This window comes from Camelus ferus, chromosome 23 (genome assembly GCF_009834535.1).
Source record: "Camelus ferus isolate YT-003-E chromosome 23, BCGSAC_Cfer_1.0, whole genome shotgun sequence".
NCBI lineage: Eukaryota > Metazoa > Chordata > Mammalia > Artiodactyla > Camelidae > Camelus > Camelus ferus.
In genome coordinates, this window is record NC_045718.1 from 29,272,879 (window position 1) to 29,297,683 (window position 24,805).

The 24,805-nt window shown below is 33.0% G+C and overlaps 1 protein-coding gene across 13 annotated transcripts in view; it reads left to right on the forward strand.

The window, feature by feature from the left end:
* The window catches only part of CDC42BPA (CDC42 binding protein kinase alpha), a 239,835-nt gene that overhangs the window by 183,136 nt on the left and 31,894 nt on the right, over positions 1 to 24,805 (forward strand). For 5 of the 13 annotated variants that reach the window (XM_032466574.1, XM_032466571.1, XM_032466572.1 and 2 more), the window contains 4 exons: positions 4,116 to 4,154; positions 11,091 to 11,195; positions 15,061 to 15,144; positions 23,878 to 23,983. In XM_032466574.1, coding sequence (XP_032322465.1) covers positions 4,116 to 4,154; positions 11,091 to 11,195; positions 15,061 to 15,144; positions 23,878 to 23,983 — 334 coding nt within the window. The remainder of the gene's footprint in view (positions 1 to 4,115; positions 4,155 to 11,090; positions 11,196 to 15,060; positions 15,145 to 23,877; positions 23,984 to 24,805) is intronic. The other 8 variants (XM_014562114.2, XM_014562116.2, XM_006188111.3 and 5 more) reach the window with 3 other exon arrangements.

Genomic DNA, 24,805 nt, shown 5'->3' on the forward strand with positions numbered 1-24,805 from the left:
TTCTCTTCTGTTCAGTTTATTTTTTTCTTTTCAAATGAACCCAAAAAATGCTTGACTTGACTGTATTAAAGGGAATACTAATTACAGTTATATAAATGAAGTAGTTGCTGTTTATATTTGATAAACATACTGTCATATATTAAATATATGCCAGGCAAGTTTTGAGTTTTATTAAATTACAATTCTATACTCTGTTCATTTAGCCTAAGTTCACAAAAATGGAAATTGTCCACTTATCTGGCAAATAAGAACGTATCAACTTGCTTTTTGGAGATTGTCTTACTCTAGTGTACTGAAGAAAGAGTAAATCAAGGAGTTAAAGCTCCAGGATGAAAAGGTCAGACATAAAGGAATAAAGATAGTACTTATAGTCCAACTGCCCAGGCCTCCTAATATTCTGTTCTTTTCTTGGATTCTGGTGTATTAAGAGAAGAACAGTCTGAGCATATTGGCAGGCTGAGTTCCACTCTTGGTTTTGGCCTCATATAAAATCTTAACTAAGGCTTCCCAGAACACTTACTATCAGTCCTGGCTCCTAACTTCCTTCATTCATCTCTTGTTTTTAACATTGTTCTCTCCCCTGGCTTCTTTCCTGTTGTCTCGTAACCAATCACAGAAATCTGAGGCTTGGCAGCATAGTTTTAGCTGTATCTGGGAAAAGTTCATTATACATGAGAATCAATGGAAGATGAAATTCTAAAATGTGCATTGTAAAGATTTTTTAATCCTATGACCAAAGCTAGGCCTAGATCCTTCTGAGTAATTATGGCATTCCTATAATTTCCTCCTTCAATTCCTGTTTTTTAAAACTTCCACATATTTAAGTACAACCTGACTTGAAACTCTCACATTTCAGAAGATTGTCATATATAGTCCTTCTCTAATTTAGGCAATATGTTATATTGTATATTATATATCATATTTTATAATATATTTGGTCAATCTAGAGGGAGCAAACCATAACTACATAGTCTTTTACCTCTTCAGTGTTTTATTAAATAAGACCTCTGAAATTCATTAATTGAACCTTAAAATCTATTAGCCAAATTATGTGTCCATAAGATAGCTTAACTTCTTTTGGTTTCTGTATATGTGCTTACTTCCATAATCAGCCTTAAAGTTCTGTGTGGCAATTTATAAACCTACGTTTAAAGCCATATTTTTAAATGGTATATGATTGAATGTTAAGAAAATGTACTGGTTTTCAGTGCTTGCTATGAAATCAATTTCAGTGTTTATAGAAAACCATGATGTGTTTGGGTGTGTGCAAGAGACTGTATCTGTGTTTTACTCTAATTGCACCATCAGGAAAGTGTAATTTGCCCTTTTCTACTGAAAACATAAAAAATAGTCTAATTTCTCAGTAGCCACTTGGGTAAGAACATTATTACAATGGTGATTTAGTATCTCCGTTAGCTTAGTGTTAAATGCCAGCTTAGACAGCGTGTTGTCCTTCATATACAAAAACAGTTTTGAGACACATTTTGACTTGCTTTTGGTATAGTGGTAGTATATTTACTTTGAGCTGTTCATTCTCTGTTTCATGGTTTTAACACATTCTAGACTTTTGTCGAGGAGTATGGATAGCCGAAAAGTAAGAGTTTTTCTATGTTAAATATTTTCATGCTTTTTATATGTGTGGTACTCTAGTGTGCAGAGTAGTAGATACTAAGATAAATTAGACATAGAAGTAGACCTCAAAATCCTTATCTTATTATTAAAAAATTAAATAGAGTTATATGAAGTATAAAATGATAAATGCCATAAGAAATATTTGGGTTAAATATTACGGAACTTCAGAAGGAATCATTCAATATTTATTAAGAATTTTTAAATTTACAAGCTTTACGCTAAGCATAATACAATATTTTCTACCCTTAAGTATCTGAGTCTTGTGGAAAAGAAGCATCTAAACAAGTAATTGTAACACCAATGAAGTACAATAGTAAAAGATATGGGCTGCATATCATGACAGTATAAAGGAGAAATTATGGAGTTTAGATTTAATCAGTCCCATGTGTAATAATTATTAAAAGGTTTAACAGAGAAAAAAGGTGACCAGCTTCATTTTGGACAAGTTAAGCTTGAGATGCCTGAGAGATATCCATGTGGAGATGTCTATTAGATACTTTTCTAGATAAGTCAGAAGTTTAAGGAAAAGGAGTGAACTGGCAATAGAAATTTGGAAATAATGAGCCTAGTTGAAAGTAAATCGAGATCTCCCAGCAAGAGATTGTGGCAGGAGAAAAGTAGTGAGTCAGAACAGAAACCTGGGGATCTCTCACATTGAGAAGGGGATGGACGAATAGGACTCCACAAAAGAGAAGTAGGAGCAATGGCCGCAGGAGGTGAAGTTAATCAGGAAAGTGTCATGTCACAAAAACTGAGGGAGCACGGATTTTTTAGGAGGGAATGGTCAGCAGCCTCAGGTACAGCCAAGATGTCTAGTACCATAGGACAAACAGGAAATGCTGATCCTACCAGCATTTCATTAGAGCAGTTCAAGCAGAAGCCAAATTGTACTGTATTGAGAAGTGAATTGAAACTCTTGGAAGTAAAGACTGATTATACCATTTTGGGAAGTCTGACTGAGAAGGTTTGAATTCCAGCTCCACCACTGTTTTGTGACCTGTTGCAGGTTAATCTGTTTCCTTCATGTTTAAATGGGGATCATAATACCTACCTTACAGGCTGTCTATGAGAATTAAAAGAGTTAATATATATAAAGCATTTTGAAAAGTACCTGTGTATATTTTACACATGACAAATGTTAGCTATTATCATTATTAAGGAGAAGACGGGAGAGATTAAATGTTAGCTAGCGGAAGGGTGGGGGATGGAATTGTTTGTTTGTTTGGTTTGGGAGAGTGTGGAGGGAGACAGATACTTCGTATTAATAACTGAAGGAATATAACCGGGTTTGAATCTGAGACTTTAGCCACTACCAGAAGACTGACTGGACTAAGGTGAACCTGTTTAGAAATCTGCAGACCTGCAGATCCTGGTTTGCTATTAACTCCTTGGGAGACCGTGTTCAAGTCACCTTCCATACCAGTTTCCTATAGAAAGAAAGAATAGTTCCTGTTTACCAATCTGCCAGAGTTTGGGACAGAGAAAACTGATAATCTTGAGTGATGTTTCCTATCCTTGAAGTTTTCTCTGAAATTTCTGTAAGTCCTGTAGACTCAGTTTATAAATTCCATCTTCTAGGTCCCCATAAAAATCTTGAACTTCCTCCTCTAGGTTCCCATACAATCTTTGTACATATCCTCATTATAGCATTTGTCACATTGTTTATGGCTTGATGTCTTCCCCACTAGTCTGTGAACTGCCATGCCCTCTTTTATCTGTTAAGTACCTGACTTATTGTAAACCCTCAGTAAATATCAGGTTGGATTGAATGTAGGAAATTGCCTGAATTGTACATATGGTTTATATTTGTGAGGCTCTATTGCTTGAGCATCACAAATTTCAAAAACTTGAAAAATATTTTTGTATAATTATTATCTACTATTGTTATTGTTACTCTTTCCTATTACTTAATTCTTTAATGTCAGAAAGGTGAAGGTGCCTCTTTTGATTTAGCCTAGTATCTAGTTAGGATGGACAGTATTGTTGAAGTAACTGTTTCAGAAGTATTGATTCACCATGAAGAATTCTAAAAGCCTAACTTAGCTCTTATCATTTAAAAGAATCATCTTTGAAAAGAGAATTTGGTAGATAAATGTCTGAAGCAAGACTAGTTAATTAAATATTTTATTAAACACTAACTAGCACTAAATCAGAATTGTTTAGATCCTTTTTGTGCTCCCGTATGGTTGCCACTACCAGCCTTTACAGAAAAAAAAATTGACCATAGCTTGATGGAGTATTATTTGGTGGGTCACTGCGCAAGGTCCAATGGAAATTTTGTTACCACTCTTAGACCTAGCCTGAGCAACTATTTCTTTACATTCCTATTTTCCAGTTTTTCCTGAAAATACATGTATTTTCAACCTATCAAAAAATGTCTTTATATGTCTGTTTATATATTTTGTCTGTTAATACAGTATTAGTCATTGAGAATCATGTGTGTAAGTTATTTGTAACGTAGTATTCTCCTTTCTTTGTTGAAGCGCTCTCCATCCTGTACTCCAGCTAGCAAAGGCAGACGTGTAAGAGACTATTGCACCTTGTGTGCCATTCCGATGCCCTCTACCCTCTTATCCTTTTTGCCTGTGGTTGCAGTACATGCTAATGTTTTGTGATGTATTATTACATTTATTGCATGCTTTGTGCTGCTGCTCCTGCTATTGCTATTCTGCTTTTCTGTATTTTCTTTCCTTTTCTTTTTCTTTTTTGGCTTTGGCCGCAAAGCTTTAGGAATGTTGATATAAATTTCTGTAACCAAACTACTGAAACTTTAAGGTATCTTTTTTTATTTTGATTGGGTAAAATTTTGATCCTAAAGTATACTTCCAAATTGGTCACGTACAAAGTAAATTAGTTTCTAAGTAACAGTCTGATGTAAGCAATTATGTAGAGAGTCTTAAAAATTTTAATTATGTAGAAAGAAAAATTGATAATTCATATTATGCAAAACTCAAAAAAGATTTGGGACAAGTTACTGACTCTAAGTTTATATAAATCAGTTCTGGAGAAATCTTTGATTTTTTTTATGTAGTTCAAAGTAATATGCCCAAATATCTTATATTTATAGATTTGAGGCAATGATGTTGGTAATAAGTCATTTATGGTCTAAGATATTGCCAAGATTTTTAAAATATTTATAGCATTCTCAATATATGTACTGACAACAAACTATAAATATCTTCGTATGCTAAGGCTCGGTCAGTGTTTCTCAGTCTTAAATGGGTCAGCCTGTATCCTGCAAGATTCTGATATGCCTAGAATGGGGAATCTATTTGTGAAAAGGTCTCAAATTTTTCTAAACCAGCCTCCACCCCAGCACCCATATACATACATACATTCAGACTCACTAGTTGAGAAGCAGTGGGCTAGCTGACACTCTTTGCTCTGGTTTTCATGTGCAGTGTAAGTAATAACATTTAAAAGGAGAATCTGTGATAGACACAGGTTTTAAATTTTCACTTGTCAGCTTCATGATCATTGATGTTAATCAACACCTTATATCCAGACTTCTTGGACTGGGAAAATTCTAAATCAGGGAACGAATGAGAAGCAGTAGAGTGACCCACTGCATACTGTGCTGTTATCTTTCTGGTGTGATGGAGAGTTGATTGTAAAATTAACATGATTAGCCCTAATATAGCACATATTTCCAAACTACTGTCTAAAAATGAATAAGCAATTCAGATACCGGTGGTATGGCCAGTAGAACCCCAACTTTCAACTGATACCTCATTAATTGATGAAGTTTATGAAAAGATTGCTGGTCAGCTGACTTACTGATTATTTTGACATTTGTAGAGAGTTAAAACCATTGAGTATTTGGATTTATCCAATCTGAGTATGTGTTAATTATATCATGTAACCTCATGAAGGGAAGACCAAAATGTTGTTGCCCAGTTATGTTAGGTTCAAATCATCAGGCTGTGAATTGACTACATTTTTAGCTCTGTTTTTGAATAAGATTATCGTTCACAGAGGTTTCGTTTTTCTGGTTCAGTTTATCGTAGATTAATCATGTCTCTTGCCTTGTAGACTTGTAGGGCTTTGGCCACCCAGGATATTTATATGAGTCTGAAACAAGGAAGACTTTCTGAGGGAAACAGCTGTTATAAGGCCTCTGCTCTTTAGTCTGTGTTATTCTAAATTATAAATGTATTTATTCTGTAGGATATAAACAAGCCACACTTAACCAGAGCCTTTTGACTTATAATTATATGTGATTTTTTTAATGCAGATGTGATAGGCTTGGTAATTTGCTTTCCAGGCTTCCTTTAATTTTTTTTATTTATTGAGTTATTGACAGATAAGCTACTGAAAAGTGGTAATGTTTATGAGGAAGATGATTGAAGAATTACCAATTTTTCAACAGTTAATAACAGAATAGTGAGGAACCTCACTAGTTCCTGGGAACATCCATATATTGAGTAGGACACAAATAGTTACCATTCCTAACAGTGGCCTTGAATCTAACAATGGCATACAATTTTATGTTACATAGTGTGTTTTTAGATAAGAAATATATAATACTGTCATAAATTTAAAATTCTCTAAGTGACTGTGAAATGTCATATAAGTTGAGGTATATATTTTTATTTCCAATGTGCTCTAAAGCCTCATTTAAAATTTGAATATTTATGTTCTTTATAAGTGGTGGTGTTTAATTAATTACAGTATAAGAAAGATTTGTTATTAATATTATTGTTAATGTCTGAATATGAGTGACTGTGGAAAGGTTCGTAGGGTTTTCACTAACAGTGAGAAATAATGAGTGTCTTTTAGATAATTCCTTTAGAGTTTAAAGCAGAGCTAACTTTCTTTTATGTTTTTTTAAGAAAATCTGTGAATTCTCCAAAGTAGGTATTCAAATCAGTAAATTGAAAATAAGGAGAAATTTTCATAAAAAGAAATGTATTATTTGTAACTAATAAGATTACATTTATTAGTCATAACCTTCAGTAACTTATGATTTGTTTTCAAATGATAAGATATATTTACTGTTGTCCAGATGATATAGTATAATACTGTTTTTTAGTCATAAGCTTAATTAACGAAAATAACTTTATCACTAAAAGTTTGAGTTTATAAAGTGTTTCTGAATATAAAAAAATTGGATTTCTTGCCACTTTGTTTCCAAAATACTTCTAGCTATAAAGAAAATTGATGGAAATTGGATTTTTTCTATTAGAGTTTTGTATTTACCAATACGAAACATGTTAGATGTAAGCTATTTTTTAATCTATATCAAGTCCATATCCAATCTTGGTATCTTTTTATTGTAAAACCAGTTTTCTTATACAGATGTTTTGCTACTTGCATTTGCTCAAATCTATAATTATTCTTAGAATAGAAAAGACCCGTGGAGACATATTCAAAATAAGTAATTTTGGTCTTTATTATTTATAGGAGGACCATACTGCATAATTTGAGAAATTCTTGATTAGTGGGTTATCTAAAAATCAAATCTGAGCCAGGGCAGGAGAAAAACTTCTATTTTACCATACTGCTCTAAAAATACATTTTGTGGCTCATTCAGTAGAGAAGTCCTAATAAACTCAGGAAATGCTATGGACTTTTTCTACATGATAATGTTATGCATTGTGGACAGAATGCTGATATTCAGTTTTTCTGCCTTTTTTTTCCCAAACAGTAGATCAGTAAGAAAAATGACATCATAGTAGTTGTTTCTAATGCCTATTCATCAGAATAACTCCTTAAAGCATGTTTACTTAGAAGAATTAGTTAACCAAAAAATAGGAAAAAAAAGTCACATTTACATAAAGATGTTCCTTATTTTTCTCAGTAGATTGCTGTTTAGAAATATTAAATGAATTGCTTATACTATTTATTTAAGATTTGTTTCCAAGATCTTCCTTTGGATAATAACAAAATATAATATATGTCCAATTAATATTAGCTATTTATTGTTTTCATTATTATTTATTATTATTTCCATAATCTTAAACCCAATTATGAATTATAATATCTCTACTATTTATGTATGTCATATTTATTAGCTTTTCCTGAATTATTAATTCAAGTCTTTGCTTACATTTAATGCTATAATTTTTTATAACCCAAAGAATTTTCTAACTTCCTTGGCTTTAATGTAACAATGATTATATTTGCTTCAAAGGTAAAAATAACTAATATGCTATTAATCAATTGCTTTGCTGTCATATATCTGAATCATTGCCAGTTAATTATTAAAATTAATTTTAGGCTATCTGTAAATCCTGGCATATAGTCATTAAGTATTCTGAAAGTTTAGTAAAATTAATTATTTTTTAGTGGATAGAATAAACCATCAATTATAAATGCATTTGTAAGCATGTAATTATGGAGAAAATTAGTAACATCTTGAAAGCCATGGTCGTGTTGGTGATCATTAACACTTTGATGACGAAAATATGTTAAGTGCTATTGTATTTTTCTTGTTATTGGTAACCTCTTTTAAGATACTGTTAACACAGGTAGTAATCCAGAAAGGAAATAAAGTATTAGTCTATTAATCTAATTAGCTGTTAGCTTCTACTAGAATCTTCTAAAAGACCTGGAAATTTTTTTAAAGTTTGATATTCAAAACTTTTTTGCCATGAGTTTATTCATCTTTACCAAACTTTTGTGTCCTTGTCTTTATGAGAAACACACTTGGAAACTAAAGTGGTAATTTTTAAACTTCACTTATATATGCATGGGTTTTTTTAAATCTCAGTATCATTGTAAATGGCATAGTTCAACTCTTTAATATGGTCAGTTAATACCATCTCAAAATATTATTTTAATATTTCTTATTTTTAATTTTATTTAACAAAACTAACTTGATTTTGTTCAGTCTCTGGAATCTATTTTTGCTTTAAGAGCATAAAGCTCCAAAAAACTAGTGTGGGAATTTTCGTTATTCTGTTTGGCTACAATTAGGATGGTTTATTTTTTAAATTTAAATGTTTTATACTTCTAAATAACCAATTTTAACCTCCTTCAGCTAAGAAAAGCATTTAAAAGTTTATCCTCATTTCTGTTGTTTTCTTTCATTTTATTGATGAGTAAAAACTTGTTAGGAGAAAAAGATTTATAAAATGACAGTAATTCTTCAGAAGGGCCAGTGAAGTATGCACTAAAAGCCTCAGTCATTCTTTAAAAATCACTGATTTGTGTAATCACAGATTAAACTGTGGTAGTTTTTCTTTGCCAGTATCACATTGTCATAATGTCGCATTTTCGTAGGGTCATGAAACATGCTAGTAAATGTTTTGATGACCAACATGATTTTTAGAATTGGCGATTTTCTTGAGTAAACTTCCCATTAAAGTATGTATTGGCAAAATGGCTTTAAGGCAGTGTATTCTAATTTCAGCAAAAGAAAGTATACGAAACAATATGCTCAACTTCCATCAGCATGTCTTCACATGGCACCAAAAACGGGCCTGCTTTAAAATTTTAGCCAGTATTATTGGAAACAACAATCTCTTGCCTTTCCCATTGTTGAAGAGTTTTTGAAGTAGTTGGACCTAAAGGTACAAAGCCACTATATTAACTATATTAATTTTCTCCTGCCAGAAAATTTTCATGGTCTTGCTCACTGTCTTATTTTAAAATCTACTTCGACTAATACAGAACCAAATTGTTTCTGAATTCTATTACTTTTTTTTTTTTAACATAGCATTAGGCTTCACATAGGAACTTTTGATTTTATGCCTTTTAATTAAGCTATGGGTAAAAAGCTTTTGTATGACAAGTCAGAATCTTACATTTTCTTAAAATAACCCAATTTTGTACACATAGCAAATCCCGTACTTGGACACTTCTTTAAAACTTGATGAGATCATTAACTCTAGATTATTTGAGTCAGTTTTCAATTCTTATTAGTATAAAATATATCAATAATGCTTTGCTTATCAATTCCATTTTAACTGAACCCACTCCCCCTCGGACTTTTATTCAGCTTGCAATTTATATAATCTTAGGGAAACGAGAAGGAGATTTTTAGAAAATAAAAGACATTTCTGCCTTATTCTCAGTGTAGAGTCATATTTCAGATTAACAGTTTAGACCGTAAGCCTACTCCATGGCTCTCCTTCAGTGAAATTATAAACTGGGCAAAATTTGTCTTGGGTCCCATTTTCTTCTTTCTTTGGCTCTCCTATTCCTGATCAAAGTTTATTGTCAACCTCCATGATCACTAAATTGCTTTGAATACCTCTACTGTAGAGATGCCTTGATACCACAAAAAGAGTACTGAGTTTGGAGTCAAGAGACAGAATTCAGGCCTGGCTCTCCCATCTCATAAGGCATGCTAGTCTTATGAAATAAGCTACATCACACACAGAGAGCTGACATACAGCTGGTGTGTATCAGTTCAATAACTCCAGTTTTTTAAATATGAATTACTTCCCTAGCTGTTAGTACATAGGTGCTGCTCCAAGTCCCCTAGCTGCCCTTAATGAAACCGTTTCTCTCCCCACTTCTCTTGAATCCAGGAGCTGAAGGCTTAAAGCCTGACTGGTGTCCATGTTAGTCAGCCCCACTAAAGTCTTGCCTTGTGGTTAGCCAGATTACCTGCCCATGCCCACCACCCCAGGAGGCCACAGGTGGGCACCAGCAATGGGTTACTCCAGTGTTTGCTGGCCTACTAGCCAGTGCCTAAAACAGTAACCATAATAATAATAAAGAAAAACTTAAAAACATTTTAAGTTCATATTTAAAATTTTTAAGCTGATTGCTCCTTTTATTGATTTGTAAATCAATAAATGCTGATTTACAATTAATGCTAATCTAAGCATTGTTCTTGCTGTACAACATATTTGAAACAAATACCTTAACCTTTCCAAATTGCCTTCATTCCAGTTCGTTTAAAAAACCCAATCCTGATAATTTTGAAAATTGCCACACTGAATATATCATCAATCAGTGTGCTCCATAGGATCTGTTATGCTGAATTTTAATCCACAGCATTTTCAGTTTCTAAAAACACTAGGTTGAAAGGGTGCAACTGAATATAAATTCTGGTATTTCTACTGCTGCAAAATAAAAAGGGAATTTAATACAGTGACAAGAACTGATAGGTTAGTTTCTTTTACTTTGAACTTACGCTTGGTAGAGAACCAAATTTCATTCTTACTAAAGACAAAATTATCCCTATTAAGTACTCTGCATGTATTTCACAGGTCTGATTTATTTTGTATAATACAAGTAAAGAACATACAGTAGCTCAAAGTAAGAGCTCAAGGGTGAAGATTGTAGCATTTTGTTAACCATTGTTAACCTCTGTTTACATTAAAGCTAGTGATTATGCTTTTGTATAATGACACATCCCTAATGTGAATATTCAAATTACAGTTTATTATCCTCCTTTCTCAGGAAATGTTGTCGTGATCATGCCTTACAGAAATTTACTAAGAGCTGCACATTGTTTAAAAGTGATTTCTTGGGTTTCTGTTTTTCCTGACTTATTTTCCTAGACTGATCCCGTTGAGAACACATATGTACGGAATCCGAACGTCAAGTTTTACATCCAGTCGAGGTCCACATCTCCTTCCACATCTAGTGAAGCTGAGCCAGTTAAGGTGCCTCATTGGAGCAGTCTTGCTCCCCGACTTTTCACTTGTGTCAGGAAAGAGGGACTTGCAAAAACAAGTGAAATCTGATTTTCTTCTTTTAATCAGATGTATTGTGTAGTAAGTCACAGTATATTGGAGATCATTACATTTGATTGATAATATAGATAGGATTATAAAACTAAAGCAGAAAATGGTCCCCCAAAATTCAACCTGAAATAGACAAAAATTTTATTTAATTTTAAGAGTAGTCTTTATTTTAGATTAAGAGCTGTATAGTACAGAAGACAGAGTTATGTTAATTTTGGAGTTATCAGATACAGACTGTAGGCATGTGGCAGTGTCAGGTGCATTCTCATATTTTAATCCTTTTAATAAATCTAATCAGACATGACATAACTGTTACTTCGTAAGTAGAACTTAAACTTAACCACTGCTAGCAACTGAATGGTTTATTCTGCTAATCAGCAACAGGCATTTAACCAAATGATGCTTCTTAATAGTACAAAAACAGTGTTATATTTGCACCTTATGTAATTCAATGGTTTTAAACAGGCAGTTGGCCAATTTTCTCAGTAGAGATCATTTTCTCAACAAGTCAGAAGGGTATATTATTTCTGTGAATGCCATCCTGCCTCAAGATGAAGTTCTGATTATTTACTCAGCATTACAATTCTGGCATGACTCCTTTGCTTCCCATTTGATAATCAGAACTGTGTCTAGCATTCCAATAGAAGCAGATAGTCCCATTTGGAAAGCTGTCTGAAGTGAAATATGAGTTGTAGTCAGATTCTGACTTGGTTTTTTCCAACCCTGTGATAGACTGTCTCAGACAGTTTAAGTTGATAATACCCTCTGCTTTTTTAGATTATCATTGTTTAAATGTTTTTAGTTTATGCATTTTTATTTTACTGTTAAAGTATTTCAGGCATACAGAAAATAGTATCATAAATATCCATGTAACCACCATCTACAGATTTAACAGATAGGAACATTTTGCCCCATTTTTTTCAAATTTGTATTAAAAGAAAATATTCTATACAGTTGAAATACCTTTCCCTATACCATTCCCCTCTCTCCTTTCCCAGACGTATCTAAATAAACTGAAACTGAAATACACCCTTTCTTCCTTAGTTTTACATGTTTATTTCATTTGTATCCATAAACAATATGTAATAGTATTGTTGTACGTTTAAATTTTACACAAAGACTATCTCCATCTCATACAGATACGTGTCCATTGAGTTCATTCATTATAACTGTTGCATAATATTTCATTGTATTAATATACTACAACTATTTATCCATTCTCCTATTGTTGGATGTTTAGTTTGTTTCCTGTTTTTTACTGTTACAATCAATGCTGACATGAACATCCTAATAGCTGTCTGTTTTTGCAAATGTGCAGAGTTAGTTTAGCATATATAACAAGAAGTGGAATTACTGAGTTGTGTGGTATATACATTTTCAACTTTAACTAGATCTTGTCAAATTATTTTCCACAGTGGTTGGACCAGTTTTCACTCCCACCAGCAGTGTGTGAGTGAGTTCCCCATTTCCTCACATCCTTGCCAATCCTTGGTACTTTCAGACATTAACTTTAGTCTATTTGATGGGTATAGAGTGGCATTTTTGTTTTAATTTGCATTTCTCTGATTTCAAGTGTTATTTAGCATCTTTTTATATGTTTATTGACTGCTGGTGATTTGCCTGTTTATGTCTTTTGTCCGTTGTTCTATGGAATTATTTTTCCTATTGTTTTGTAAGTGTCCTTAATATATTCTTAATCCCTAGCTGGCTATATGCATTGCAGATATTTTCTTCCAGTCTGTGGCTTGTTTTTGAATTTTATTTATGGTATCTTTCTGTCTTGCAACAGTTTTTATTTTACTTGTATTTATCAGTCTTAATCCTTTATGACTTCTGCTTTTTGTCTTTCTAAAACAATTCTTTTCTATGCAGCAATCATAAAGATTTTCTTCCATATTTTCTTCTAAAAGTTTTAAAATTGCTTTTACATGTTCAGAACCTTAATCAGATTAAAATGTGTTGTTATGTATTATGGGAAATGGGGTTCTAGTCTATTTTTTCTCATGTGAACAACCAACTCTCCTGTATTTCCCCTGTTGACTTGTAAAGCTACCTCTGCTTTAAGTAAGTGAGTCTGGGGATTCTCTATTCTCTGTCATGGTTCTTTTTGTTTTATCTTGCACCAGCATTTCATTGTCTTACTTATTGTAGCCTTAAATTAATTCCTGATACCCGGTATGGGCATCCACTCCCATGTACCTTGTTTTTCTTCCTTTACCTCTTGACCCATTAGTTTTACGTATGATGTTTAGGTTCAATTTATAGATTCCGTGTGAAACTTTTGATTGGGTTTAATTTATAGATTAATCTAAGCAGACTTGACCTCTTTGTGATATTGAGTGTTTCCATCTATGAACATGGTATGCATATTATTTGGATACTCTTTTATATCCTTCAATAAAGTTTTATTATTTTCTTCATGAATATACTCCATATTGCGTGTTAGATTTGTTCCTAGGTACCTTAAAGTTTGTATTGCTGTGGTGAATGGAATCTTTTTAAGATATATTTTCTAAATTAGGCATTGCTGTTCTTTATGAATTCTGTCAATCTTGTATTCACTCTTTTTAATTCTAAACTTCTCTTGGACTTTCTATGTAAATTCTAGTGACAACTTTGTTTCCTATGAATTGTTCTTTATTAACTTTCATGTAGGTTTTCAGTATTCTTTCAGTATTCTTTTATTTCATATTTATATTTTAAATGTTAAATTATAAATTGGGTTCAGTACTCAAGCTATTTAAAAATAAGTTTAAATTAGAACTAAATTCACAGCTAAGTAGAAAACTCTGAGAAGCCTATCTGAATTCCATTTTAAGGCTATCATGTATATAAAATATTCTGCTTTTGGAGGTTATGTAGTAACAAAGGCAAAGAGAGACCAACCATTTTTATCTTAATATTTTAGAATATTCTATAACTTTATGCAAAGCTCATTATTTCCTCTTGTTTGTTTGCTTAGCATCCTAAAAGGAAGTCATTCTTAATATCTTTTTTTCTATACTTTGCTAATTAAGTGATGTCTCTTTTCTCCCACCATAACATCCAGTAAAATCACCAATTCCTTTCATTCAAAGAAATATCTTACAATAATACTCCAGAGAATAAAGATATGACTAGTAACTAAATTTCTATGTCAGTTCTTACTGCAAATAAAATAATCTAACTCCTTCTTGGAAATCACTTTCTTAACAAAAATTCCACCAATCAATCAATCAGTCACTATATCTCTGTATCTCTCTCTCTCTCTCACTGTCTTGCTCTCTTTTTCTTTCTCTCTGCATACATGCACACAAATCCACAGAATTGTACTCCATACATATAATATGCATTCTGTATATAGAGGTCAAGGAGTGAAAAGAATTTTAAAAATTTTAATTATAAATCTTGCTAAAAACTCAGATACTTGATAGAATTATTATGACATTTTCAGTTGAACTTGAAAATTAATATCATCATTTTTATGTAGGCTACATGTTATGACTTTCTTGTGTTCTTCTGTAGATTCTCTTTTCCAAGTTATTTATTTTTAAATTTCCAGACTGAAATGATTTTTACTAATTGAACAAATATTTTGTTTTGTAGCTATTTGTAAATTTTATTTAATTTGTAGATATTGTAGGCAGAAGTTTAAATTATCAACACTAAGAATTTTAGCTTCATTAATATGTTTTTTTCTTATTGCTGTTTTGTTTGGCTGTATTTACATTGATTTATTTCTAGTGATGTTTGAAATACATGGAGTGTTTTATGACATTTATTTCCTCTTTCCCCCGGGATTCAGACTGTAGATTCTACTCCACTTCCAGTTCACACACCAACCTTAAGGAAAAAGGGATGCACTGGTTCCACTGGCTTTCCACCTAAGGTACTCAATCTAATTATAAGCATGATGTGTTCTGAAAAAAAGAGAGAGAGAGAATGGATTTCTTCTGCTTTTTGTATTTGCTATGAATTTTACTATTGGTTTCCTCAAAATTACAAACATAAAAGCTAGGAAAGAAAATAAATTCTGTATGAATGGCAGTAATCACCACTGGGGAAGGTAGAAAGAGCATACAAAGTTTGTTTTGTTTTACTTTCATTTTCTTAAATTCAGTGTTTTGAAGTCTGTTACAGCAAGGAGTAGTGCTTGGAGGGTGTACTGTAGGGAAGGCATTAAGTTGAGGCCACTTGTGGAGGAATCTAAAATTGAGCTCAATAAACCACTGAGAAAGAGAAATGTTTAGAAAAAAATTCAGGTTTTTTTTTTTATTCCGCTCAACATGACAGTGACTGAAGTATAGTGTATGGTAGAACATGAAGATTTAGTTGCTTATCCTAAGTTCTTCATCAAGAAGGGATATAAAGCCAAGAGGCCAGTATGAGAGACTTGTCAAATAGGGTGACTAAGTATCTTAGAGGACTTTGCTGTGATCTATGACAGCAAAGACCCTCTTTTCCAAAAATTGAACAAAAGGAAAATGTGGATTCAAAACAGCCCAGAATTAATCTAAATACAAACACTATGGGAGTGAGTGTAAGGATCAGGTGAGGTGAGCATGCTTAGACATTTGTCTTTTCTGGGGAGAAGTTGCAGACATAGCACGGTACTTATCATGCTGAATTCCCAACCAGACTACCTAAATTGCAATCTCTGTTCCATCAATACTAGCTATGTGAGCTTGAGCAAAATATTTACCTTTCTCTGTTTCCATTTCCTTATCCAAAATGAGGATAATACTAGCACCCATCTCATAGGATTCTAGTGAGTTTTAAACAAGCAAAATATTTATAAAGACCTTAGAATAGTGTCTCACATTAGCATCATATTAATGTTTAAATAAACAATGATAACTTGATGAGGAAACTAAGCACAAGTACGGATCTTAGCAAGTTGAAGGTAATACATAGAAGACTGGTAAATAAAAGGTATAACTTTCATACCTGTAGAAGGAAACACTCTTCACTGAATAGCAGCATGAGAGGAAAATATGGTGACCCGGTAGTCTTAGCTGTGTAATAAATTGCCTTAAAAAAAATCCTCTTTTATTATACTCATGATTTTGTGGGTTGTAAATTCAAGAAGGGCTCAGTGGGAGGTTCTCACTAGGAGTCTCCCACGTAAGTGTCATCAAATATCAGCTGGACTGCAGTTGTCTGAAGTTTCAACTGGACTGTATGTCCAGGATGGCTCACTCTCATGACAGGCAGTGGATGCTGGGTGTCGGTAGCTACTCATGGTCTCTCCAGCATAATAGTCTCAGTCTTCTTACATGGCAGCTAAATCCCCCAGAATGAGCATACCAAGAGAAGCAGGTAAAAGCCCCATAGCCTACAGCAACATGGAAAGGTGGAAAATAGAGGTCAAAGATATATACTATAAAATGAAGTTTAAGATGCAGAACATCAAATGGTGTAAAAGAGAACATTGCATACTAATAAAGGGAATAATAGTTAAAGAAGAAATAATGATTGTAAATGTATATGGAGCTAACAATAAAGCCTTAAATTCTATGAAGACTGTGAGAACTAGAGAGAGACTCAGATGAGCAATAGATTGGAAATTTTAATACACACCCTCAGACAAACAATATAGTGGGGAAAATGCAAAGTAGAAGACGAGGGTTAATACCTGCATACACCAAGAGTTTTTATTAAAAAAAGGGGGAGGATCAACTATACAACAGTTAATTGTCAAAAGCCAGGAGTAAGCAGATGAGAAATCAGAATGACTGACCAACTGAAAAGATGCCCAAACTTACTAGAAGTTGGAGAAAAGCAAATTAAAGCAGTAATGAGCTATCCATTTACATTCGTGACGTAGATATTCCCATATTAGCAGGATACTATGACACATTATAAGTGTAGGTAGAAATATGAATCAATACCACCTTTTTAAAAGCAATCTAAAAACATTTTAATTAAAAATACATGTTAGTGCATTTTTATGATCTGATGATAGATATAAAAGAAAGGCAAAGAGCCAGCATTTATATATTGAAGTCTCTGAAAAAAGTGCCAGAGCAGTGGAAAATACTAAAAGCTATATTCAAGAAAATCCCCTGAAATAAAAGAGCACTTGAAACTCAGAAGGGTACACAGCATAGGTGAGGAAATCAACCCCCACAAAAACAAAACATAGTCTAGTAAATTACTGGTTTATAAAGAAAAAGAAAAATATTGGACTTTTAGGCAAAAAGTGTATGTCACTTAAAGGAAGAAAGAAAATGAGATTTTTATCATACTCTTCAATAGCAACACTATGCCAGAAAACAATGGCGTAACATATTTAAAATACCCAAGGAAAATGTCAGGCTTTTTCTCCCCTCAATGCCTTTATTTTTTTGACAACTTTATTGAGGTAAAATTGATATACAAAAAACTGCACATAGTTAATGAATACAATTTGATGAGTTTGGAATGTTAAAGATCTTTAAGGATTTAAGATTTTAAGGATAATAAAGTGTTCTTCAAAAATAAAAGCCACAAAAATGTATTAAGAACATGCAAGAACTCAAGGAGTCTTATTCCCACAAGTCCTTCCTGAGGAATGTACTAAAGCACACGCTTCAGACAACCAAAATGGTAAGGCAGCAGAGACCTTAAGACAGTCAGGAATGAAAAAGGAGTCTAGAGTGAATTGGAGAATTAGTTCAGAATCCACATAAAGCATTGCTGAACCATCTCTCAAAACCAGACAACTACCCCAACTCAGCTGTATGTTAATGTTGTGGGATAATTGAACCAAACAGACCACGAATCCAAGGACCCCCAGGCTCAGTGGTTGGTGAAAGGGAGGAGAAGTGTCAAACTAGAAGTAGTGAGATTTTGCAAAAAGTGAAAACAAACTGGTGAGACCCTAAGCCCCTTCCCCAGCTTCACTCCCAGAATGCTAGCAGTTAGGTTTATAGTCTCCTCCTTCCCTCCTTTCCTTGGAAGATGTCAATGGATTCTCTGAAGAAATTAAATGACCCAGAAAGATTATAGATAATAGCAGTTGATTGTGCCAATGAGATGGTCCAGTCCCTATTGATAGCTCACACATGTATAAACACACACACACACACACACAGACACACGGTCCCTATTGATAGCTCACACATGTATAAACACACACACACACACACACACACACACACACACACACACACGGTCCCTATTGATAGCTCACACATGTATAAACACACACACACACACACACACACGGTCCCTATTGATAGCTCACACATGTATAAACACACACACACACACACACACACACACACACCCCGAAAAACCTTCCACTCAGCTTTTTTTACTGCCTCATACTTCAATATGAACAAATTCCCAAGGATCAGCAGACATTTTAGGAAATACTATAACAAAAAGACCAAAAGAAACAGAAAAAAGTTTCTTATTTTCATTGAAGGAAAAAGAGACAATGCAAAAAGCAAAAGGGAACAAAAGGAATAACCAGAGCATAAGAAAAGTCTTTTGAAAGTTAAACATTTAAAAAATCCATTAGATGAGTTGGGAGATAAATTAGAGAAAATCTCTTAAAAGTATTACAAAAAGTTAGATAGAAAATTGGAGAAGTCAATATTCAACAAATAGAAGTTCCAGTAAAATGACGCAGAAAAAAAAGAAAAGGGAGGAAATTCTACAATAAATAATACACACTTCCCATAACTGAAGGACATGTTTCCAGACTAAGGAGTCCCACCACTTCCCAGCACAGTGGATAACAAATAAGTATTCCCAGCCACATTGTGTGAGTTTTCAGCATATTAAGAATATGAAGAACTTTTTCAAACCACCGAGGAGATAAAACAGCATATTCACGTGATCAGGAATCAAAATGGCATCATGCTTGTCAACAGCAAACTGAAAAGAACAGATGTAAAATGATTTAAAGCTAGAGTTTTTGATTCCCTGTCATATGTTCAATTCAATTTTAGGGGAAAATAATAACATTTTTAGAAATTCAGGATTCCTCTGAAACATATCAGCCCTGCTCTGCTTTCTAATAAGCAAACTACTAAGAAATGAATTCCACCAAAACAAGGGAGGAGATCAAGAAAGAGAAAGGCAGGGGACCCAAGAAGAGGGAATCTGACATGGATTGGTTAAGAGAAAGACTGAAGCAGGCAGCCAAAAATGGAGCAGAAAAACAGCTTCAACAGAGATGTCTTCAGGCAACAAAAAAGGGGGTAGAGGTGTCTTTAAACTCCCTTCCTGTTGTGTTTGACCATGTGGTAAATAGATTCAAGGGGATTTTGTAGCTATTTTGGAGAGAGTGGAGAGAATTAGAGACTTAGAAAATTAAGTTTAAAAAAGGGAGAGCTTTATTAATTTCAGAAAAAATAAAAAAAATTACACAAGAAAGATAAAACTGTAGTATACATCTTGACTCATTATTGAGTAATAGTTCTAAGGCCATAATAAATTAAACATTAAATATAAATTTTAACTGAAAACTACGCTATAACAATATTGGGAAAATGAAGAGACTAGGTGGTATAGCAGTGCTAAACCTTTCTGTTCCATAATAGGTAGTCAATAGATAATGTCTCAAATCAAGAAATGGCAATATAGGAGCTTTTTTTTTGCCAGAAATGTGGGGATATATTACAGAAATAAGAAAATAACTAAAAGGATTAAAGGAAATTGCCCCTAGGAAGGACGTATTGGGCAAAGGGGTACTTCTGTTTTCATTATAAGGATTGTGATGTTATTTTTTTAAACTATATGCATGTATTGATTTGATTTTAAAAATTAAAAACACATATATAGAAAATGTAGGATTTCTTTGTGACTAGGTAATGAAAATAAGATCTCAAATCACAATCATCAAAATATTGATGGACTTTACTACATTAAAATTAAAGATGTTTTGTACATTGAGAGTATTGTTATAGGTGGTTAACAAGTGACGACAAACTAGTAGAGGATACTCACGTTGTTTAACACCAGTAAGGAACTCATTTCTAGAAATATGTAGGAAATTCCTGTAGCTCCATAAAAAAAAATATGAGAAATCCAGTTGAAAAATTGACAAACAATATGAATAAGTAATTCCCAGAAAAGGAAATCCTAATGGTCAACAAGCCTGTGGAGAAATGTCCAACCTTATTATTCATAAGTGGAGAAATTAAAATTTAAAAAACTTAATAATTTAAAAATTATTACTACCTTATACTTACCAGGTCATCAAAAATTAAGTAAGTAACATCAAGGATATAAAGAAACAGGCAGCTTCATATGCAGCTAGTGGAAGTTTAAACAGGAACGGCCTGGCAACATGGAGTGGACATACACACGTGACCCAGCAGTTTCATTCTTTTAGGGAAGTTTTTATTCAGATCCATTAGGCAGCATGACAAGAGATGCTTGCTGTTGCATATTGTAGCAGGGAGTTGGAAATAGGGGAAAGACGAGTAAAATATGGCTAATGTGTAACAAAATCACATTTATATAAATTACGAACACTCAAAAATATCTAATTTATAAGGATTTATACATACCAAGGACCTGTATAGGTCACATTAGATTGGGTGACAGCTTTCATGGGGTAGGGTTGGGAGTGGATCATCAAGGATGAATAAAAAATAATAATAATAAGGCAGAATAAAACTGGAGGGGCCTCCACAAAGCTCTGATGATAATATTTCATGAACTAAATATTAACTCAATATTGTACACCTGTTGTTCCTCCTCAAAAAATAAAATAAAATTTACTTCCATGTTTTTTTAAAAGATGAAAGATTGAATCTACAATTGTCTCAAAGGTGTTTAGAAAGAAAAAAAATTACTTAAAAAAATTTTTTAAGAAAGTCTTTCTTGAGGTAAAGAGTCCTTTACTTGTCATTTATTAGTGTAGTATTCTAATTATCTACAGCTATTAATTTGTAAGCTTTCACTGACCATTTGTTCTACTTTGTTCTCACATCTGTTAAAAATATTTTACCTTCTCCATTGACTAGCTTGAAGTCTGCAACACTGACAAAATTGGAATAGAAAAGAACCCTTCTTCTAGTGACTTCTTTAAATTTTGAGGTTATAGTTAATTCTCATTTTACCCAAAGTTATCACATACTCTAAAATTAATTTGGCTACATGCTTTAGGTTTAATGCTGCTTTTACTAGTCTTTTTTTCCCTCCTCTTCCATCTACCTTTTGTGGAGGTATTAGAAATCAAATATTGACCAGGAGACAAAAGAGGAGATCTAAGAAAGATCCAGAAGCCAGGTAATCTAGACACTAAGATTGAATTCACCTGCCTTTTTGTTACTATTCCTTGTCCCCTACCAAAAACAAATACAACTGAAAGCCTGTTATTATTGCCTAAAGTTTGATGCCATTAGAATCATGTTAATTATATGTTACACTGTCCTTAGTTGGGATTAGTAAAACATGGGCCATTCAATTTTCAGTAGTAAATCATACCCACCACCCACAATTTAACCAGCACCTGCCAGTTGGATGGTTAGTCACAAAATTAATGCTCTGCTAAAACATTGTTTTTCTTTCCTATTGCAAACTCAGTTAAAATTACATCCTGAGTAGATGTCTGGGGAAAAAAGTGTTTTGTAAGTAGTTTCTTGAATACTGAAATACTATTAAATTTGTCACAACCACAGTGTCATTTCAGACATGTCCTGTTATCTTTTAGAAGAAGAAAAAAAGAACAAATTTACCTTGAATAGTTGATTGATTCTTATTTCATTATAATAAAAGCCTATAGAACCAATCAGTATCAAATTTTGCATCTTTTGCAGTAATGTATTTTGAACAATTGAAAAAGCACTCAAAAAATTTACTCTGATCCTCAAACTGCAAAAAACTAAGTAAAAATTAGTATACAGGAAAAAATGTTGAGCAAAATTTTATGATGTTAACAAATTAGATATTTGTATTTTTATCACAGGTGTGGAGGCCCGTAGTCTTGACTTAAGTATGTCTTACACAGTCTCTGGGGTTTTTTTTAGGACTATATTTTTTAATTGTTTTAAAATTATCAAACTTTGACATGCAGAGTCAGACATATTGGGTTCAAATTTTAAAACTCAGCCAATAACTGTTCATGAGTAACTTACTTAATCTCTCTGAGTTTCAGTTCCTTCAGTTATACAAAGAAATAATACATATCTTCCCAGGATCGTTGTTTCCATTAAATGAGATGGTGTATGTGAAATACTGGCACAATGTCTGCACCTTGGTTGGTGCTCAGTCCACATAGTGGAAATTACAGAACCAGTATAAAGATAGTCTGTATGCTGCTTAGACTAGAGTAAAATCCCAGTGCTACTTTGAAACTGACCAAAGGTCCTGAGAAGCTTCTGGAATAGAATGGTTTGAGGTTGGATCTAAATTTGAGTCTTACCCATTCCAGGGCCCTAAAAAAGGTGATCCGCTTTTCTCCTCTTGATTTTTTAAAATTTCTTTGTGGTGTACAAGTCATATATCCCAGCTGATAAGAGCAGGATTTATTTTTAACTTAAGTTTTAAAGCTTTGAATATTCTCTGTAGTTTTTTGTTAATATGGTAAGTCTCAACTGAAATAAATACTGCTTTAAAACTGTTTTCCATCAGTAGTCACATATTAATGGAATATAGAATAAAGTTTTTACTAGTTTAAATCAATCACACATGTAAAAGAGAAATACTTGGTCAAATTTATTTTCAGTATATGTTATATAAGTATGTTTATAACATACATATATAAATATGTTTTGAATGCTTACTCTGTGCTAGTACTGTTCAAAAGACTTTGTTTATATTAATGCTCATTTAACCACCTCATGAAGTAGATATTGTTGATTCTATTTTCTAGAATGAAAAAAGTGAAACACAGAGGAGTTAAGTAATTTGCTCCTAAGTTCACACAGCAGAATGGTAGAGCGGTAGTTATAATTCATTTATTATTAAAACATGCTAAGAGTTGATTTGGAGAGGAAAGCGTTCTAGAGAGCTAAAATCTACTTGGTTTACCACCACATAGATCAGACAAGACAGAGAGAAACTTTAACTGCTGGGTTTTCAGTAAGAAATTTCAGCTGCCATCTGTCTCTGGAATAATATACATGTATTTTTGTCTGCTCAAGTGTAATACTGCATGCTTCCAAGGGAGAAAACATATTTGTTAAGCATATTATTTGTTCTTGGTCCCAGAAAATCAAATACATGATTTATAGTAGGGACAGGAATTTTAAATTATTCTTTGTTCTTCCTAAGAATGTATAAAATCATATTAAAGGTCTTCATTTGTATAGGTATCAGTATGCAAAATTTCACCTAACTCATTGCCAAAGAATAATTTGAAGAATGTATAAAAATCCTGAAGTCAATTTATGAGCAAAAAAAAGCTGCAGTTTATTTTATAACTTCTCCAATGGCATTCAAGAGCAATTGAGTATCATTTAACTTCTTATAATATTATTTTTAGCATAATCCAGCTCAATATTGCCTAATAAAAATATTTAAAGAGTATTAATTATAGAAAGATGTGGTGAGAAATGAAAAGAATTCATTCTACTCCTAATTAGAGAACATTCTAGCAACTGGTGTGGTTCACAGGGATTCATGTTATGGAAATCCTTTAAATAAACAATGTGTATGTTTTTATCAATTTGTTTTGCAGCGCAAGACTCATCAGTTTTTTGTCAAATCTTTTACTACTCCTACCAAGTGTCATCAGTGTACCTCTTTGATGGTGGGTTTGATAAGACAGGGCTGTTCCTGTGAAGGTAAGAATAAAATGGTAAGAAAATGTGACTTTAGAGTTCTAACATTTACTACCTAATTGTAATCAAATAACTTTATTCTCTTTAAAAGATATATAAATGTTTGTTTGTCTGACTTAATCATTTGCCTTTCTTTGGCTAATAAACTGAGCACCTTGCTAAAGTCTGTTGAATATTGGAGACTGGACAGATGGTGCTTACAAAACATTTTCCAGGGGAGGTATATTTAAATATGTTTCACTCATCTTTATTCAGGTAAATCTGTGGTCCCAGAAACCCATTAACCTGTGTGACAGAAAATATGAAAGTTATTCTTGAATCTATTCATTTAATTTTGCCCTTGTATAATTTATTAGAGAAATTATTATTGAAAAGTAGGCAGTGTGGTATCTTTTCAGAAATACTAAATGTCTGCCACTATGCCTAAAAGATATTTTACTCCTAGTATTAATACCAGAGGTTTTTCCCTACCAGTCATTGATCCATCCATCACATGTTTGTGGCATACCTGTTCTGTGCTTCTAGGCTCTGAGGGTACAGTGTTCTGTGTTTGGCTAGTTCTCACAACCAAGATGACATTATCTTAACTAGTCTGTTAGATGCATGGATTTAGGGCAAAAGAAAATGGTCAGGCTCGAAAAGTAGAGATTTGAGAGTTATGAGTGTATAAAGTTTTGAACATGAATGACGTTTCCCAGGAAACACGTGTAGAGTGAAAAGAGAATATGTATGAGGACAGAGCCTTGGGAGACACTTGAAGGGAGGTAAAAGATAACGGTAACAGGGTAATCTGGGAAGGAATAGTCTCTATTATTGACTGGGAAG